Source organism: Poecilia formosa, unplaced genomic scaffold (assembly GCF_000485575.1).
Source record: "Poecilia formosa unplaced genomic scaffold, Poecilia_formosa-5.1.2 Scaffold5, whole genome shotgun sequence".
Lineage (NCBI taxonomy): Eukaryota > Metazoa > Chordata > Actinopteri > Cyprinodontiformes > Poeciliidae > Poecilia > Poecilia formosa.
Genome location: NW_006799944.1, coordinates 4,437,378 through 4,458,964, shown reverse-complemented (window position 1 = coordinate 4,458,964; position 21,587 = coordinate 4,437,378). Strand labels below are relative to the sequence as shown.

At 41.7% G+C, this 21,587-nt stretch overlaps 1 protein-coding gene across 3 annotated transcripts in view; it reads left to right on the top strand.

Annotated features, from left to right (window-relative positions):
- Positions 1-21,587, top strand: part of LOC103146299 (tetratricopeptide repeat protein 28) — a 233,412-nt gene that overhangs the window by 61,210 nt on the left and 150,615 nt on the right. The window contains exon 1 of one of the 3 annotated variants that reach the window (XM_016677792.1): positions 19,882-21,138. The exons of the other annotated variants lie outside the window; for them this stretch is intronic. Coding sequence (XP_016533278.1) covers positions 21,112-21,138 — 27 coding nt within the window. The 5' untranslated portion in view covers positions 19,882-21,111. Of the gene's footprint in view, positions 1-19,881; positions 21,139-21,587 lie in introns of those variants that run through there. 3 annotated transcript variants of the gene reach the window in all.

Below are 21,587 nucleotides of genomic sequence, written 5' to 3'. Positions count from 1 at the left end.
GGTGATCGGTATCGGTGATTGGTATCGGTGATCGGCCCTCATGGGTGATCGGTATCGGTATTGGCAGGAAAAAACCTGATCGGCACATCTCTATAAATAACCCATCGAATGTAAAAAATGTTTTAAAATGTTATGTGGTATATCGTGAAAGAAAGTATTTTAGATGTGAAGCATTTAGTCACCAATAAATGTAGATCTGAGTCCGTTGCTACACTTGGGTTTCTGACATGATCTATGAAAACAATAACTTCAGTTTTTCTTTTTACATTAATCTGATCTGGCGCTCTGGTCCATAAATCATTTTGACAATATATGAACATAATGCAACAAAACGTGTTGGTGTTGTGCGACGCAAGTACAAAATGTTGGTAAGAGGTGGGATGTGATTAATATGGTTACCGAATTATTTAGAGGCTATGTAATAAATCGTCATTTGAAACCTTTCTAAATTTGGTGTCAGTGCTGAGATGTGGCTAAAACCTTGCTCGTTGCTGAAGTAACCATTTTTCCCAATGATTGTTGCAAAAGATTTCGGGCTGGGCATGGACCTGTAGTGACCTATTGCCAGGCATACACTTTGGGCTGATTTAAAGGTCACTGTAGTTTCTCAGGCTCGAGGAAAATTGATTTTCAGTCATGATCAATTTCCTTCAGACACACAACCAAGTTAAGATCAAATTAAAATCTAAAATAGAAAACAATCAAAAGGCAAACTGCAAGATGAGGCCTTTATAGCTGAGTAAAGTAAGCTTAATAAACAACATATGTCTTGAGATGTTTTTAGATGGGTTTGTAGATCCAGAGAATACAATTTTCTAACTTAGTTAAAATGTGACATGTTCCATTAAAGCAACAACATGAGGTAAATGTGAGCTCAGCTTTGACCTGCCTTTTTAAATGACCTCCTGTTCTAATGATCCACAATAATTTTTGACTAAGAATTATATGTTCCAAGCGTAGTCTTTCTGTCATGTGACATAAAACCATTTATTATTCCTCAAACCCTTCTATAGAAGAACTCTCGTTTGGACCGAGCCCCCTCTGGCCGCTTGGAGAACTGCACCCCGAACCTTGCTGCTTGGCCACGAAACAAAACTGCAACATCAAGATAATTTCTGCGTGTTTTCATGCTGAGCAGAAATTAATTGAGCCGTGTGTGTCCACCGCCGAGCTCTCCTCTCCGCTCTGCTCCGAAGAAGCATATTTAGGTCAGGGAGATTTGGGTTGGTGGAGAAGCTGGAGAGCTTGTTCGAGAGCATAAAAGCTGCCCTGAACACCAGCTGGATGGACTGATAGCGCCACAGAGCCATTTATCCTCTTTAGAGTACTTTGTGGATCTGCATAGCAAGAAGCACCTCTGCCTCTGCTGCTCCTTCTGAGGTGACCGTGGTACACATCTACTCCACTGTTTACTTCTTTCAGCCACAATCACATCATAAGAACAACAGTAAATGTCTTGCAGTCAGGGCTTTTGGTCATAAAGGTGCGTCAAAACAAATTAGAATAATGTATTAAGTTATGTTATTATGATTAAACTTATCTTATTAAGTGTGCCTTGTAAAATTTTGATATTCACACAGAGTGATACAGGGAATTTTATTTCTGTCGACTGCGATATAGCTTGGAGCTAATGAGATGGATACAGAAATGTTATGACAGGCTTTTGGCGCTCTCGGCAGGGAGGGAAGCACACCGGAGGTGAAGAATTGCAGCCCTGTAAAACGAAGCCCATTCAAGATTTTAAGGGAGATTTACAAGGTGTGGACTGCTGCTGCAGTCAGAGTTTCAAGAGTTTCATTCCTTACGTCGGGGCGATTCTTGATTTTATTTTTAATGTTCAAATTGTCCGAGAGACAAATTTCGATGTTTTCATTTACTGCAAGCCATAATCATTCAGATAAACATGGAATTGCAATCAGTCCATTTAATATATGGCTTTCAGTTTTTTAATCCAAATCACTTGAATACATTTTTTTATTGATGTTCTACTTTATTGAGATGCAACGCACCTTTATAAGATTTAGGCTTTTTTTTCTCTCTCTAAGTAGCTCAGCAGTCCCTTTGCTCTAACCTTTCTGTGTCTGTGCAGTCTAGACGTTTTCCACTGCGTGATCCAGGTTTCGTGCTCAGAAACAGAACCCTTACGCTTCACTAGCAGCTCGTTGGTGTGAACCGATGAAGCCAGTGAAGTTCGTATTGGCAGCTCTTTGCAGCCGTAATTCCCCTGCCAGATTTGCGAAGAGAAAGGCACCTTTTCTTTTTCACATCGGTATCTGCCACACAGTAAACGCTGAGAAGTCCTGGCTTTGTTACCTTGCGGCTATTTTTGCTCAAATTTGCCCGGTTAGTTTTCAGCGTTTCCGATAAAGCCAACTAAATAGAAATGCACGAGTCCTTAAAAAGAATAACATTGATGAGAAAATCCCCCTCTTTATTCCTAAATCCTCTTTTTGTTAAGATGTCATTTACTGTAGTAATCGTGCCTCAAGCACCACTTCTGATTATCCTGTTGTGGAGCCCTCTTTCTGAGTGGAAGGTGAAAATGAACATTCCCACCTCTCAATTAAAGCTGTGGCGCCAAACGGTGCATTTGATTTTTATCGCAGAGCGTTAATAAGTTTTGTGTCTGTGATAATGAGCGCATAATCCACGCTTAGTGCAGAACGCTGACCGGCAGTGTTTCACTGTGGATCATGAAGCCCAGACAGTGATTTACACTCGATTGTTAGGGTGGCACTTTTATCTTGGCAGCGTAACTCGCAACAGAAGCCAACAACTTCATCATAAGCTGAAGTTTCCTGTGTATTGTCGGACCTAAATATGCACTTTTTCTATCAGGCTTATTCAGTATTCAGCTAATTCTGAAAACCCACAAACTTAGCTAAGATTGTTTTTTTGTTGTTTTTTTTTTACTTTGTATGGGTGTTTTGATCATTGTCTTGTTTTGAACAGTTTTCATTTAGTTTATGAAGGATGGGATTGTTTGCTCTTGTGCATTATGTCAATTTGCTCATCTCCAAATGGACCGCACACCGTGTGTAGTCGGTGTGATGAAACACAATGGATGATTGATCCACGCGGAGGATTCGCACATCTGCTGTACTCCACAGGGGGAGTTTTTTTTTTCTTCTTTTTTTTCTGTGTGGGACGCCCAGCCCCTTTCAGCAGCTCTGAGATGTGGGAAGCTACAGTCGGGTCACAGTTTGGAAACGACAATTCTCAAACACAGCTTTCTGCGGCATTGCGTCATATCTGGGCCTTTTTCTCAAACCACATCAAACGTTTCTAAAGGGGGAGGCCTTCTGTGTGGTAAACGCTGGTTGTTCACATGGCCTCCGGTTGATCCAAATCATCGTTTTCCCTGCCTTGATGTTTCCTGGCACCTGCGGACTCCACATGTGACCTAAATTAGATGCGATGATTGAAAGTTTAACACGTTTTTTTTTTTTTAAAGTGAGAAGCTGGAGCGCTGGTTAAGAAGAACCAAATAAACAACAGCCCTGCAGCACAATGGTGCAGCTTTGATGGCAGAACAGAAGTCCCGGCATGGAGGGGCTCATAGCAAACAAACAAGCAAACAGAGGAATCTGGTTCAGCTGCTGGTGCAGCTCAGTACAAATTCACACTGTGCCCTATAGACAGACGCCCATTCAGAGTGTTGTATTTGCAATTATATGCTTCGGATTCACATTAATGTTGCTGTGATCCACCATAAGTCATCGCTATAGGCTGGAAGGTGACCTCCATCACACTATTGTGGACCTGTTTTGTCTTTCAGTGACATACGACAAACTGCGTCAGGTGGCCAAAGCTCCTGCGTCAGCTTGCTCTGTGTCAGATATAACAGCATATTGAGTTTGATCAGAAAGAATGTGGCAGTTTTTGGGGTTTTTTTTGTAGAAATTTGCAGACACACCATTTGCATTTGTGTAATACGGATGTGAAATGACATACATTTGTACCGCAAATTTTCTTTTTCCATTCGTCAAGCACACGTACCACACAAATGCAGCGTTTTAAACTTGGAACACATGAAAAGCGTTTGTGCTGAACTTCGAGTAACAACACCAACGCAAACGAGAGGATGAGGACTCAAGACTGCGCTTGAAGTCTACCAACTGAAAACATTAAGCGTTAAAATTTTGGTTATGTTTCTGCAATAACGGAGCAAAAATGCGCATCAAGCAAAAGCTTAATCTCAACACTTATTCAGCTCGCCTTAATGAAGTCGAGCCGAAAGTAAACATGATCAGTACTGCAGAAAAACCGGCTCAAGTCTAAATCCAGATGCCTGAAGCATTTGACCATAAAAGTCTTAATAGCAGCAGACATGTGACCACACACTGCTACCGAGAGGAATACCTTAGTCCCACCGGATTCACTTGTGTGGTGCATTTAAGAACAAATCGTACAATGAATTCTCTACATTCATCTAAGACTTGTCGGCAGCGTTATGATACATTTACCATTTGTGAATGGCTTTGTTGTTCCATAATTGTCTTATTTAAAAATCAAATTCAGTCTTTCCACTTTTTAAAATGTCAGAACATCTTGATGAACGTCATGAGTTATTGACTGAAACTTTATTTTGTTGAATAGAAATGTCCTCTTTTTTTTTTCTTTTTTTTTTTTGAGTGGAACGCTGCGGTGCTTCTGAGCCAAAACTAGTGAAGATAAAGCCACGTTCTTTCAGAGCAATCATGGACGTGGTTGATATAAATCTTAATTTCTTCACAACCTACTGATCGCAAACCACCTCTGCATCTATGAGTGTTTTTAGTTCAACCTGTTGCTGCTGAGGTTTGGTGCATTCGGTTTTTGGTTTGATCACCAGCTGATTTCTTCGTGCACCTCAAAGTCACAAACAAACTAAAGCAGTGAAGGAAAGATATGGATGCCGGTTCCAGTGTCCGTCCTTTGGACATCATCTGATTGCAACAGGCCTAAACCGACGGGCTCAGTTTTAGACGGACTGAGGCATCAGTAAGGATCTCGGATTCCCTCCCTTCTGACTTTCATCAGCAGCAGCTTGACTGCTTCACTTTTGAGAGCAGCCTGACAGTAAACGCTCTAATCATCTTTTTCTTCAGCCGTTACATCATTTCTGCACAACAAAAAGCAGAGACGTTCAACAGCCGCAGACCCCTGGAGAGGAGATCAGCGTGGCAGGGTAATGAGTGTGACCGTTCCCTCTGTACATTTTTGTCTTTAGATGTGACAGGCTGACACATCCACCGACAAATTCGTTTTTTGGGGGAGGAAAACTTGCTAACCATTAGACAGCCTTGAATGTTTTCAGCAACATTCTGAGCAGCAATTGATCTATGACACTTTTTAATCACTATGTGCATCTTTATATTACTTTCCTTTGAGTTATATGTCGCAGGAAAGCTGCATGAAGTGATCAAAAAGAAGGGTTTTTTTTTTATCTCGTGCTCTAGTCAGCTGGTGATAGAGCTGTTGCGACGTGATGAATGCTAAGCCAATTCAGACAAACTGTTGAGTCACAGAGGAGTGTGTCAGCACCGAGGCCTTCTATCTGTTTCTGGCCAAGATGTAATTCATACCAGAGGGAGGGTGTGGGAAATGGGGGGCGGTGATGGATGAGGGCCGTGCAAGAGAAGGACGAGGCATGAAATAGAATGAGGATGAAGGACAGAGAAGTCCTGGCCAGCCCGAGGAGGGGAGAGGAGAGGGTGAGACAGAGATGGAGAGACTGGGAGTGTGGCGAGAATGAGGGTCAGAGAGTCACTAACCCGCTCTCAAAATTTGCTGATGTTTGCTGCTCGGCGCAGCACTGTGATATCTCGCTTAAATTTACATTTACTCAGACAATATGAGGTGAGAGTCTTCTTTCTCAGCTGTTTGACCTGTCAAGGCCAATGTGTCAGGGAAGGACAGAATGTGGGGGGGAGAAAAAGACAACAACAACAACCTTCTGATAAAATCACAACAGTCTGGTTGCAGAGTCTGTTAGAGTTTATAACACAGCGCCTTAGGAAAGTAGTCAAAGCCTTGGGTTTGATGTGAAAGAACAGCATGAACTGTGGCTTGCGTTTGCCTTCTCAACCTCTTTACTCTGTCACCCTCATATAAAATGCATTGTAATCAGCTGCCTTCAGAAGTACAAAGAGTAAGCCAGTGTGTAATTTAACCCCTGTGTGTTCCAGCTGTTTGAAGGCTTTTGTTAGAGAACATTAGTGGACAAAGAGTATCATGAAGATTGAGAAACAAAAGAGACGGAGCAGAAGCAGGTATCCCTACTTTTATCATCTTTTAACATCTCATGGATCAATGTTCAAGTCATCTGAAAATTATAGGAGTATAAAATCTGTGATCCACCCAAGGCAAGGCTGTCCATCTGAATCAACTAGCCAGGCAAGGGGAGCATTAGTTCAGGTGCAACAAAAAGCCCTTTTGTAACTCCGGAAAAGCTACAGAGAGCCACAACTCTGTCTTTTTATAGGGCAGCTGTCGCTCTTGCACGCATCAAGTTTGATTTTATTGAAAAATGGCAAGAAAAAAAAAACCTTTTGAGCGTTTGAGGTTATAAGGCAAAGCAAACGTGTCGCAAAAGTTGCTCCGGTCAGGCAAAATTGTTTTTGAGCCGTTTCTCTTATAAAGAAAAAAAAAACATTTCCGGGGGAATATTGTACAAAAGCCTCCCTTTTATACAATATTTAATACTTGCTCCAAATTTAAGTATTTCCGCCTGCACTGTGCTCTGCCACGCTGCAGAAGAACGTCTGTGACGGTGGATGAAGAGGTTGCCACCACGCTGAGATAGAAAAACCCAGCAGGTGGCTTGATTAGCAATTATTTATTTTCCATCTTATTTCGAGACTTTAGCTCAATCAGATCCTCTGCAGCGTTATAGTAATGTAAATGTAATTACTTCACCGTTCATATTTAAGCCTCAGAAGAACCCTCCATCCGCTGTGTGGCTTTTCAGCTTCGTTCCTAATGACCTTCCAAATGGTTATCTGTACTGGGAGCCCTGCTGCGGAGCTGCGATTTACTGCTGAATTGTGAATAAATGAAGCTTTCGTTCCGGCTGCGAGCTGTCATGATGTGTTTGAGAAATGTGGGATTGTATTCACGCGTGCACACATGCTTTCATACAGTACTCTGTGCCACCCCGCTATCTCACACACACACACACACACACACACACACACACACACACACACGGAGTGAAGAGAACAACAAACAGACTCATCCGTCATTGGGTCATGATGATGGAGGCAGCTTAAAGGTGTCCTTCCTATCTTACTGTCCATTTGTTGCTTTCTTTCTTGTCCATTAGTTTTGCTTCCCCCCCTCTCCTCCCTCCTCTGTGCGTCCACTGCTTTCTCTCTTCCGGACCGTTCTGGTGTGGCCTGACCTTCTTTGGGTCATCTTCCTGTCTGCAGCGGGCCGGTAGGGGAGAGGGGCCGGCTGTTCTCGGGGCCAGCCAGATGGCCGGGTCTAGTCCGGGACCGGGGCAAAGCCCACCGGCCAAACTGGTAGCAGACAGGAGCCCTGCGGGGAGCAGTTTCCCCAACGCTGCTGCGCCTCAACATGGTCAAAAACTGCTAATTATCCTCTGGCAGACAGGTGAAGGAAGGGTCCTGGATTTAATGTTAAGGTTCTGGCATAAATTTCGAGTCGCGGGCGATGATGATTGCTTCCGATGTTCTTTTGTTAGCGGGTCTTGTCTGACAGGAGGCTTCCCTGGAAACGGGTGAAGATGATTCGAGTAGAAAAGTCAAACCGATGACAAGGAGGTTTGACAGCAGGGGAGAAGAGCTGGTGGGGTTGAGAGGCAGCATGTGTGAAAAGTTTGATAGGAAATGACTGGAGTGGCTCCTATTCTTGGAGTGGAGTCAAACCGCACCCCACCATTCCCCCTACATCTTCCTGCTTCTGCTACATCAGCTGCTGAGTTTCAGCGTGATGCGCATCAGTAGCAGGAGCGCCATTTATTCCTTAAAGAACTCCCCGTAGCTTGTGGATGTTCACCCAGCGATCCATTCATCTGCCGTACCGTGTAAAAGCTTCTCACCCCTTAAGCAATTTGTCATGTTACATCTACAAACACTGGTGTATTCTATTGACCTTTTATGTGATAGACCGTCACAAATTAGCACATAATGGAGAACTGGCAATTTGAACTTTAAAAAAAAAAAAAAAGTGAAAAATGTTCTTGGGAATGAATTAACGCTCCTCTACTTGGTTACCTCTAAAAAAAACCCCATTGCGACAAATTGACTTCAGATGTCGCATAGTTAGTGGATAAGATACAGATGTTAAAAGTAATTCTGTGCACATAAATACATTGGCAAATGCTTTACGATTTTGTCAGAGGCCATTAGAGGAACAAACCACATTATGAAAACGACAGAGGAAGTGGGTAAAAGGTTTTTGAGGAGTTTAAATCAGCGTTTCATTACAAATCTATATGACAATGTAAAGTGCACAAGTCGTGTAGGGGAAACGTCAAACGTGGAAAAATCATGTTTGAGTCCAAAATGTAGCTCTTGACCAAAGTTTAAAACGCTGTTTGGTAGAAAATGAACACGATGATCCCTGTTACACCGTTCCCAAGGTAATACATGGTGGTGGTGGGATCGTGCTGTGGGGATGCTGACCCTCAGCAGGAAGCTGGTCAGAGTTGTTAAGACGGGAAACCTATGAGGGGATTCAGTGGACATGAGACGTTTTAGCTGCAACGAAGTAGTTCAGATTAGAGTACATGTCAGAATGGCCCAGTCAAAGTCCAGACTTAAACTCAGCTCAGAATCTGTGATAACACGTACTATTTTGGTGTTCAGAGACATTTTCCATCTAACCTAGCTGAGTTTAGGATATTTAGCCAAAAATGGGTAAAGACATAACAACTAAGCACGCCCCTGTTTAGCTCTATCATGAAATAGTCCATACAATACCGTAAGGTTTGCGGTTTTAATATGAAGAAACGAGTCAAAGGGGCGTTAATACTTTTGCGGTTCATTGTATCATCCTGTAAGGTAACCCTAGTGCTGCTTGACTCGGCCACTCTCCAATCACCGCCTGCATTCAAATGAGCTCATCTTGCTGACAAGTTACAGCGGCGGCCGTTATCTGAGTGGTCATGTTGAGGGAGACCAATTAATCCTGGCGGGGCAACAAACGACGCTGCTCTCCTGCAGCGCAGCTCCCCGCATTTCTGCCCCATACGTCAGGCGCCGAGATGAAAGAAAGGTCTGCCTGTGCGACATTGCTAATTTAAGGGATTATCACCTGTTCCACCAAAGGCACATTAATCCTAATCCTGTTTTAACCCCTTTGATCTGAAGTCAGAGTGATTTAAGGGGTGGACTGACCTAATCCCCCTCACAACATCCACCAGAAACATACAGGTGCCTGATTTGCTTTGTGAAAAGTCCAACCGTTCTCCCGTTGCTTCCTTTAGCATTCTGTTTGTTAGCCCGCACAGGGACTGAGTTATTAGCAAATCCTTTTGTGCATCACTTCTTTCATGCCACTTCAAGAGTTGTAAATTCTTAGTTGATGTGCTCTCTAAGGATTAGATTAGTATGGGTAGGAAAAGCTGTCATTGACATAATAAGCCTCAAGTATTAAAGTATTATAGTGTGGTAACTGATGAGAAAAAAAAAAATTACTGAAGCAAATTCAGGCAGCCTCTGCTGCAGTCTGGTTTTAGTTAAGCTTTGCTTATTTTTTCTTTTCGTAATCAGTATTTTTTTTTCCCCTTCCTTTAATTACTGCACCGAACGGAAAAGAGAAGCTTACAGAAGACCTTTAAAGGAAGATAAATATTTGCAGTTATTTGCTGTTAATTGTTGTCTGTTCGGGAGATAATCTGTCATAAATTGTCCTTTTAATGCTTTAATGTGCTTGTTATGATTACCAGATTGTGGCGTGCGACTCGAGTGTGCGTGTGCATATGTGAGGGGGTGTAACACATGGAGACGTTTGATACGAGAGGGAAAGCAAACAGAGACTGTGGGAGAATGTTAGATAGACTTGGTGTGGTGATGACGGTGGGAAGAAAGGTAATTGAAAAAAGAGAGGAGTACGTTTGGTTTTGGGGGTTTTTCTAAATGAGGGACTGGAGATGGGTGGGTCAGACCGCAGTGTGTGTGCGTGCGTGTGTGTGTGTTTGTGTGTGTGTGCATTTGTGAAATCAGATAGACACAAACACATGCGAATTCATTGTCCTGTTTCCATCTTTGTGTTTAGCGTATAGAGCTCGGAAGGACCACACAGGATCTGTGCCTCATGCGTCGGAGTATGTGGCAACGCTATCATTATTGATCCTGCCGCAGACGTCAAACCCCAGCGCCTATGTAACTGCCTCTCTGATTGAAACAGCATGCTGGAGCCCGTTTCATCCGTGTCCAAAACCGCTGAATTATTAAACACAACTCTGAAGCAGAGGTCCCTCGCTTTGCCTAATGTCGTAACACAAATCTACTGTAAAGCGCCTCCAGGGGATAAACAGGCCTTTCTTCATTAGTGTGATTGGGAGAAGAAAAGGAAAGAGGCGAAAATTAGGGGGGGAGAGGACTTAAGAGAATGAGGGGATTTTAATCATCTGTCTTAATCACTCACGGTGGTGTGAAGAGTTGCTGATTAAACTGCGAGAAAAAGGACTTTCAGAGATGTTTCTTATATTCGGATCCTTTCCTTTGATACATAATATCAAAATGGGAGATGAAGTGGGCTGTTTAGAGACTCCAGATAGTGTGGAAAGAGAAACTCTGCAGAGCCAGTGACCTATTCACAACTGTTCATCATGTTGTTTCTCTTGTCATTTTTTTAACCCAAGCATTACATAGTACTACTACCTTTTTTGTATTTTTTTACTTATAATAACACAAGACGTTTTACTGTCGCTTCTCTTTATTCTGAAGATTGAATATTCAGTTCCCAGTATGGCTGCTGGTCGTATAGCATGTAGTGACCGTGGCTGATTCACCGATCTGTTTGTATACATGGTGGTAAACATCTCTTAAGGGAGTTAGGCCCATGAAGATACCTGTAGCAGAAGTAAATTACAATTTATTATTGATCAAACAAGAAGTTTGTTTCTGTCAGGAAATAAAACAAATAATGCAAAAGGAGCATCTTTTTTTATTTTTATTTTTAAAGACTAGTTTTCATTAGATAATGGTTTATTGGAAATTATTTATGCCCTGCTCAATAACCAATGGAAATCTTTTTTTTTGCCCACATTACAATAATTAAATCTTTCTTATCCTTGCTGAGCAGCTTTCTGCATGTTTCCACTGGTATTTTGATTATTTATCTTTGACAATTATCCATCACCTTAATCTTCAGCTCTCTCTGCAACACAGATGCACAATGTTCACTAAAACTCTGTATTAACACACACACTGAGGAAAATTAAAACATTTTTTTTTCCTGTAACCGCTTTCTTATTTGCTGTGTATCAACCATATTGGATTTTGAAATCATTAGCCATGAGAAATCTGACTTTACGACTCTCAGTTTCAACTTCAGGTGGCATTCGTTGATTTTTTTTTTTCATCTTGAGTAATTTGGATTAATAACTTGTAAGTGGAAACATGTTTGTTTGTACCAAAGGGTAAGATCTGAATACAGCTAGTCTTAGATTTGTGTTGACTACAGGAAAGTCAAATATGAAAGTCATTGGGATTACCTCTCCATTTAAAAAAAAAAAAAATGATATATTGAATTGAAATTAAACTCATATTGCTCCCAGCCTGAGCTGTCAGAATCAATTAGCAGTATCAAGTGAATTTATACATGTTACTCTCACTATTACAGTGATTACATTACTTGTTCTGGACAAGAACAAATAACATATTTCCTAAGAAAGACGATGAAGCTAACAGAACTGAAAATAACATCTGTCTGCTGCACATTAAGTGCCAAACCTGAAACAGCTGATGTCTAAACAGGTTTTTTTTTGCAGAGCATTGGTTTTCAAAATTGGGTTTGCAATCCCACTGTGGTTTGTGTGTGAGGTCAATGTAATATTATCCTCCGAAGTTAAATTAGATAAAAAGTCACTGTGACTTGTTTAGGCTGTAAATGTCAGATTTTAAACAAAGCTTAAGGTCGAGCCTGTCGCACCGTCATTTTACCTTTGTTTAATGCTTGTTGTTAAACTAGCCTCTGTTATTTTGTAGCTCAGAAGCCAGACTTTTAGGAAACACTAGAGTAGAGTGATTTAGGGTTATTTAATGGGCCGCCTCGGTGCCTTTAACCTCCTTCAGGCCTTTCAGGCTCAAATTGTTCCTGTTTCTGGGATCTTTTTGGATTTTAATATGACCCAACAACTTTCCTTCTGACCTTTCCTTCCTCTTCTTCTCCTGCTCTTCGCTTGTTCCGAAGCTTCTTGCTCAGACTTTTTCTGTGTCAGATGTAGATGTTTGGTGAAACACATGGTAGCGTGTTTATGGGCGTAGCTGTGCGCCGAGTCCTGCGACTTCACCGTTTCAAAAACAGAATCTCTCATATGGTTAGAACTGCATAAACATCCCGGTGCTGCTTGTATTTCTTCGTGTTTTATCTGATACTCTCTATATGGAAGCCGCACAGTTGGCAGTCAGGAGGGAGGATGAAGACAACTTTGTTGTCATGGTTACAGTAATAAGGGCTGCTTTAAGACAGCCACTGCGGTGCACGTTCCAATGACCCATCCAGCCCTTTCACTCCGTAACGTCACACAACTTCCTACTTGGTTCCCAACAGGCGAAACTCATAATTACTGCAGTTACCGCAGGGCTTTGTCACACTAACGTAAACACACACTGTTTTTCATTTTACTGGAAGGAATTATGCTGTTTTTGCTTTTTTTTTTATTATTATTATTATTTTTCGTTGAGGGACCTTTCCATTTTCCTCTTTCTGTATTTATTTGGAAACATTTTTTGGGGACATTTCTCTTTTAGTGAGATTGAGAGAATGGCAAATTCCCACTTGGGGGAAGCTGCGAATTGCATTTACAAAAAAAAAAAAATATATATATATATATATATATATTTTGGGCTTGAGCACAAGGACCACTGCCAGGTTTTGTGCTCTGGTGAGCAAATGTTTAGCTTTGCTCGATCTGTGTCCCTGCTGTAATGTGATTTCTTCCCAGTTTGTGATCTTGAATGTGATGCGACATGAAATGAGAGGTTGCTGCTCATATTGCTGAGCATGCACTCTGCTGATCAATGGGGGGGCAAACAGAGAGCGCTGTGAAGGTGTTAAAAGCATATATTCTTTACACAAACAGCTTCTGTCATTCAGTCCAAATTCATCCCACAGTTTGGATATGTTTGTTTAACGGGCAGGACTCTCCTGTGAACGGCTCAGTTCAGCCTGAGTGGGTGTTTTGCCTTCACTCTGCCCTGACATTAGTCGACTCTTAAGATGAATTATTCTGCTCCAAAACCCAGAAAACAAATACCGTTTTGAATAGTTTTTCCGAGCCTCTAACATCAACCTTTGCTCGGGGCACGTTGGGTGGCCCGCGCATGTGACCTTCTCATAGTGTGGCCCCGTAACCCCCATCCATCCCTATTAGAGGGCACTCATCAGGGACAGCAGCCAGAGTGACACACTCCCAGCTGGGTTTCCCAGGAGAAAATAATGTGGAGGGCAGGGAACGATCCCAGCGGTGCGCTGAGGTTTGTGTGTGTGCGTGTTTGTTCTCTGCAGATAGGACTCTGTGACTCTGAGATATGCACAGGCTCATTAATTAGAAGCTCTCATTATCCCCCCTCAGGCTCCAGACACTTAATCAACACCAAGCTCCCGCTAAGACACAAACATACATGCACTCACACACACACACACACACACACACACACACACACACACACACACACACACACACACACACACACACACACACAAAGAGTCGTCCATCTCGCATATTCCACAGCAGGCTAAATTCTGACACAACATCATCCACCAAAACAGCTTTGTTAAAAGAGGTGAATGAATGAATGCTGATGAGGGTTATTTGTTTTCAGTGATGTACAGAAACAGAGTGGTGGGTGTCATTGCTGTTTAACACTTTTATTGTTACGGTGTTGTTAAGCGCTTCAAAACAGATTCATCCAGCTGCCATGTCTTTTTATGGATGTAATCTATCAAATATTCTAAATTACATTCCCGTGTTATAAATGTTTCGCCTGACAAAAATGTTTATTAGTGTTTAAAGCATACTAATTTATTACTCGTGGCCTTCGTGATGTTTTTTATTTTTTTTTGTTTCTGTTTTTGCCATACCTGTTAAAGAACAAATATGAAGTTTTACAGTCACATTATTGTTGTCCTGTTGGCGGCTCCACCTGCACTGCACAGCCACGTGCACACAGACTTGGCAGGAGTTTTGCGCTGGACACCTTTCCTAATGCAACCCCATAAAAATGTGAAATACAGTGTATCCCAGACATCCTATAAAAACGCCTATGTGCCTAATTTAATAGTTCAAACACCAGATATGCCATAATATGCATTAATGCAAACAGTGGAAACAATCTTTGCAATAAAGCAGGAGCTAACATCAATGGTCTTCCTTAGCTCTGCTCTTTGGGGTAAAGTTAATCAGTGCCAAGGGAAATGAATGGTGCTCCTGGATCGGCTGCTTTGCAAACATCAGTTAGTATGTCAAGTACCAATCCCGTTCGAACATTTTAGACATGCTGTAAAATAACAAATTCACACATAGTCAAATTTTTTGCTACACTCCACAGAAAAATCCACAAAAACCAAACCGCAAACAGGTGGAGGCCCACTGGATGAATAAATAGCAATCTGGTATTCCATTTGTTTTCATAGCAGATAGCTAATTTTTTAAAAAACATTTCTCTAAAACCGAAAAGCTCTGGCATTTGAACGGTGACCCAACGTGTAACTGCAGAGCACATGCACAAATATTTTACACAATCTCAACAGTACTGCAGCGACACAGTTGTTGAGTGATACAGGTATGCTGGTGCCAGAACTCTGTTCTTTGAAAGAGATTTTTGTCCCACTATAGTCAGTGCCCAGAGTGATCAGAGTGAAGACTTTACCCTTGGTTGGGTGCTGGTTTGCTAGGTCTCCATGCTGCTGCTTTCAGAAAGTAATTCTCCTGACTCCCTAATCTTTGCTAAACAAAATGCTATTCAAATCTTCATAGGACGTCAAGTCTTTAACTGTGCTTTGGAGCGTATGCCGGCGTTTTACTGTGTGAACGTAACCATCCAATTTTAAGTGAGGACACGGGTGTAGATGTTTCTGCTGTGAAATTTATTGCCTTGAAACTCCAGTGCTTGTAATTAAAAGGCCATTGTTTATTCTAACAGAGGACAGATAGCACACAAAGACACCCCAGTGTCATGACTTCGAAAGCGAGGGCCTGTGTAGTAATTAATTATGCCTCCAACATTCACGAGAGCAACTAGAGTGAGCTGCTCTTCAGTCAGGTTTTTAAAAGCGTTGAGTATTTATTTATTTATTTATTTATTTTCCCCCTCACGAACATCCTCTGTCGTCGCACACAGTTTTCCGTGACGTTTATCCTTTTGGTCAACTGTGCTGTACTGGATTTATGCAAGCTCCCAAACAAGGACATGCTCTGCAGGTGGAAGAAGCATTACGTGGCGACGGGCCTTACACGGCTCCGGCTTTTGTAATATTGCAGCTGCTCGGCGCACAGCAAAGCCGCCTTCAAAGAGCGGCTCACTCATCAGGCTCCGATCAGAACCTTCGGAGGAGACATTTTTGAGGGCGTGATTGGCACGAACAAGAAAAGGAAGCACAAACTCTCGAACGGCTCCAACTTGTGGGAAATGAAAGAGGCCGTTTTTTGTTTCCCTCTGAAGGCTGGAGTCTGATTTCCTGTGCGGCTGTGATTGGGAAAGCAGAGGCACGCACAGGGAGCCCGCTGCTGTATGGAGATGCCAGATGACAGGCTTCGCTACGAAGAGAGGCTGTTGCTTAACGGCGGCGCTGAAGTGGCCCGTGATTGGCCCTCTAAACGCCTTCTATGAAGCAACTTCTTGTGTAAACCTATTTTAGACGTTAGCAGTGTGTGGTTAAAAGAAAATTGTAGTGAGATGCTTTGCATGTCGTGAGAGCCCTTTTTTTTGTTTGTTTTTTGCATTAACTTTTAGATAAAATAGCATTTTAAGAGAATAAAAAAGCTGTGAAGCTACTGTAACATTAACCCCGCCCCTCCCCTCTCTCTGTGCGCTTTAAGCACCGTGTCAGCTGTGTGTGCATAGGTGTTGTCAAACATTTGTTCCTGTTCATCCATGTGGATCACCAAGTGGACACTCTGTGCACAGCAGGAGTTTGTCCATAAGGCCATATGGCATCCTGCCCCCTCCTCCCACTCATTTTTTGTCATCCGCCTGACCCCAGTGTGCACTGTGGGACCACGCTGACCCCTGAGATAGTCAAGCTTATTGACCAGCCCACAGCTCCATAGAGTCCATTACCTAAACCAATTTAAATCACAAGCCCATTGTTGAAGCTTCTGTATCAACCATTTCCCTAATTCACTTTAATATAGAGTATAAGCTCTTATGAATAGAAATGATCCGTTTCCTGAAAATATCCTGAACTTTCCCACCTTTTGTCATATTATCACTGTAAATATTTTTTCAATTATTTTTTTATTGTGATATACTAATACAAACTTAACCCATGCATGTTTTCGTTTTTGTTTTTTCAGAAAAATAAATATGCAATCTGTGTAGATGTTTTGCTTTGAAAAAAAAATTTAAAAAACATCTAGCAGTGCAATTGAGACTGCGGGTATTTTGGTTTACACGTCGACCAGTTTTGCGCATCTAGAGATTGAACATTTTTCCCAATCTTCTTCACAGAATATCTCAAGCGCCATCAGATCAGGTAGAGAGCGTCTGTAAACGTCAGCTCGCATCATGATGCAGACATGATCAAGCTTGGGGATATGTGGAGCCGGTGCTAGTTTTGAACCAGACGTAGCGTTTTGCAACAATTCTACCGCATGTTTCTACATCTGTACTCCATGAACTTGGTACTTTCTCTTGCATGTTTATAACGTGGCCCTGCTCCAGCCCACCTGACTCATGGTGGAATGCTGCCTATGACTTTTCTTTAAACAATAGGTTTCCTGTTCCCGCCTTTTCATAGATACCAGATTTGCAGAGTTAGAGCTGAATAGTTGTTCTCTAAGCAGATCCTCACTGTGGATCTTCGCAGCTTTTCCAGAATTCCCACGCACCTTTATTCATGTTCTCTGTAAGCTCAGCTGGATGACCACGTATTGGACGGTGTACAGCTGTGCCATACTCTGTCCTTGTCCAAATGATACGTTGAACAGTGCTTTATGAAATAGACTACATTTTTATTTTTTGCCAGGTTAAAGTTCTTCACAACTTTCTCCCAGACCTGTGGGTTCCTTGGTCTCCATGATGCTTTGTTCACCATGTTCTCCAACAAGGCCTTCGCAGAACCATTGTGAAGGTGCCTTCTACCAATTTATGTCAGTGATTCATAAATTCTCTCTGACAATTTATGAATCGGGTTCTGAAAGCTTGAGGTGCACTTAATTTGATTTAGGGATACTAGCGTAAGGTTTGATTTAATACGTTATGCGTGCCTTTAAAAAGTGATCTTGAGGGTTGAGTGTATATTATTACTTGCAAAAATAAAAATGTAAAACCCTTTCTCACTCTTTAGTTCACTTTATGGCTTTGCATCACTTTATTTTCATTACCCTTGAAAATATTCAAAGAAAATACATTTACGTTTGTGGTTGCAATGTGTCAAAGTGATGGGTTATGAATACCTTTTCAGGGCGCTGTATGCAACGCAGCTATTTATTTCCAGTAACTGAGGTCCCGACCACTTGACGTAAAAACTAATGAAAACTATTTTCACTCTGTAACTGTGGTATCGATCTTGGCCAACAGGCTCTTTCCAGATCAACCTTGTGCTCTGTTTTCAATTCTGTTCAGCCCGCAAAAAAAAAAAAAAAGTTTCTTTTTAAGCGTGTCAGAGCTTTTCTCTCTCCAGCCAAACAATGTCTAATAAAAATCCCTGGCAACGTTTTGCATCTGATGGCAGTGTACGGTAAAATATTGCACTGTAAACTGAGTGTGACAGCAGCTCTCAGCAGAAAGAAACGGGAGAAAAAAAAACTGCATGTTTTTTTTTTTTTTTATGCGTGTCTTCAGCATCCAAGGTTCTCCCTCTTGTGTGAGTTGTGCTTTTTGTGCATGAATTCAATCAGTTTTCACAAAAAGTAACCAAGGGCAGTAGCTTCCATTGATGGAGACCATGGCAGTGTTGCAGTGCAGCATGGGAGATCAGCCCTGTGTATATATTTTAAGTTACTTATACTGGAAATGGGTATTGCAGCATATAGAGCAGATTCCACTTCTACATTTGTCTACTTGTTTTTTGACAGTGATAGTCCAACTCATGAACCTCCACATGAAACAGAAACTCAAAGCTACTAGCAACAGCAGCAATTCTCCATCATGTTTACCTTGATAGAAGGAAGATACTTCATTGGATACAAAATACAATGAAGTACTTGCAATAAGGTGGACTGTAGAAAAAACAGCAGACTACTAAAAGGGACCCTCTTTAGAAATATTGTTGCTTAAAATAAGAATCTCAAGTTAAGAGGTCGATGGTTAATTGATTGAATTGAATTCATGCACTAACCATCGACCTCTTAACTTGAGATTCTTATTTTAAGCATCACTTGAAAATCTCAAGTGGTGTTTAAAATAAGAATAGTGCAGAACTTTGGATTGTTATGGATTTTCTCTAATCCACAGTGACTGAGCTGTACCTTTATGTTTCTTTGTTGGCCAGAGCTGCACAAGTTTGTCTTAATTTTGCAACGGTAATACATTTTACATACAAGTGGCTTTCACAGCACTCAAGATCACTTTGCAAAGAGAGTTCAACTCGCTTTGTTTCATGCTGTGACACTGGGGTTTGAGCATTTTCCAGTTTATGATCACCTTCAGCCTCGGTGGGTTCTGGGTTGAACATCCAAACCAGATTAATTTTCCCTGACGGTTGCACTTTGAGTCGGGTTAAAATTTGGACACAAGTGGGCAGAATATGTAAAACAGATGAACACTAAGGTAGTGAACTGGAACCTGCTTTCAACCTTTACATTTATGAACTTTGGTATTTGCATATGATCTCTGTATCAAGACTAATATCAAATATAGCCAAATATTTGGCAAAAAAAAATTGCCAGCGGTTCATTGATGACAAAAAACAAAAATCAAGTCGAGTCAATTCATTTATTGGTAAATTTGATGAATATCACCTGTAATTTAGCTTGACATGGAGCTCAAAAGGGACAAGACAATTAATACACAAACATAAAAAGTGTTCTCAAAAAAAAGTAACCAGTTACATAAATGAATAAACAGATAAAATATGCATCAATAAAGACCCTGAATAAGATCAAACTTACTAAGGAAAGCAGATAATGAGGGTTTATAAGTGTTCAGGGCTCCCACCGCCTGAGGATATGTACCACTTAGGAATGGATTTGATCTGAACCCAATGTTTTTTAAACTTTTGTGCTTGATGGAAATAAAAAAAAAAATATTGGCAGAGGTAGATGGGCCTTTTGCTATATTTAAGCCATTTCTTTGGAAGACGTGTTGTATTTGTCATGTTTGGAAGATCTTGGTCTATAATTTTGATGCCCTTTTGTTAACTCTTTTGCAAAATTACGAGTTGCTACATGGTTTCCAAAGCCAGAAATCAGCTTTCTTCACAGAGCGGTTCATTTTTTTTTTTTTTTTTTACAATTTGAAAGACACTAATTTTATTATTATTTTTAGAAAAGTCAGCAAACATCTCCTTGGTCTTAAAGATGTTGATACTTTTAAGTATTTTTTTTTACACTCAACGTTGATTTATCCCCATGATGAGTATTAGTAAACCTCGGTCCAACACTATAAATGCCTTGTGGATTTAATGTCATACAAGGTGTTCATTTAAAAGCACATAGAAAAAACTCCAACTGGACTAAACCAAGTTTTAAGCTGAAGTTTTTCTTTACGACATTGTACGCATCTACACACCATTCCTTTGTCAGTCTGCTGTAATCCACAGCCAGTCTCCAGCCTGGGCGGCTCCATCAGCACATTGCGTAAACGTAAGGCGCACTTTTTGGCAACTTAGGATGCCGTCGGCGCTATGACCCTGCTTCCTTCCATCTCCACAGCTCGGCTCCTCTGCTCAAAGTCTGTAAACTGCGAGGCTGGAGGAGCTCAGGGGAGGAAGTCACCAAATAGCTGTAGTTCCAATTTGTTACTGTTGCAGGAATCAGGGTTTCCTTCCAGTAGAGCCTCACAGAAATTCCAGGGATTTTTATTTTTTTTTTATTTTTCTTCTTCTCGTGTGTGAGGCTGTACAATCTCCTTCCCTTGAATCTCACCGCCTGTCTCCACCGGGCTCAGTTTTAACTCTTCCTCCACTTCTACTTCCAAAAGTGTGCATCTACAGCCGGCGGGGGAACGGAATTTGATCACTGTGATGAATATTTCTGCATTTTACGCACGCGTGTCGTCTTCCCATCGTTTTCCTTGGATCGGGCAGGAAGATTCCACTTTATGCGAGCGGCGCTGGACTGACTGTGCAGCCTAGTTTGACGGAACAACCTCGTTTTGAAAAGTTGAAGAATAATCACTCTCTACACACCGTCTGGATCGGTTCTAGGGGGCGCCGAACCCGAGCGCGGCTGAGGAGGGGAGTGGGTTTAACGCGCCGCTCCACTTTGGATTTACGCGTAGAAACCTTTCACCTAAATATCACCAGTCCACCCTAACCGGGTCTGTGATTTACATTTTCTCAAGTGTGGATGTAACCCGAGGTGTGATTTGTGTTGACTGTGCTGTCGCCCAACCTGAGATAAAAAAAGAAGAAGGGAAAAAAAGAGAGAGAAAACTGCCGCAAAGCTGAGACTCGTTCACACACCATCATGCACCACTTCTTGGGAAAAATTTGCTGCAAAATCGAGGGAAGTGGAGCGGCAGCATGACTTGCGCTCTGGATTTCTCTGAGCCTACATTCCGTTCTCACACAGCCTGATATCTTAATGCTGTTCCATTTTGGTTTACAAATATGATGAAATGGCAGCCCCGGAAGAAGGTGAGTGATGCTGTTTCTAGTTCTGGTCGTAGATAATCTTCCTCAGGTTAATCACAAGTTGGAAAGACAAGGATCAGAGCAGAAACCAGAGCGCTGCTTCTCTAAACTCCTCCTCACCGTATGGAAAGCAGTTTATAGAATAAGTTTCAGTTTAACATTGTTTTTTTTTTTTTTAAAGCTAATTAGTGTTGCCACAGGGTGAAATGCTTTTTTTCCCTCTTCACCTAATTTGATACCTAAAATTAATTGCCCATAACATGTGGTTTGAAATTGATGATCCTGTTTTATTGAATGTGTTCGCCCTTTACACTCTGACCTGTACGCAAATGTTTTGTCTGTCCTGCACCGCTGTTTATCACCGGAGAGCCAGTCTAATCTGTGCTAATCAAGCCATCAGTGATTAATGCGTTTGGAAGGGAGCTTGTGGCACTGTTGGCATACAGCCTGCA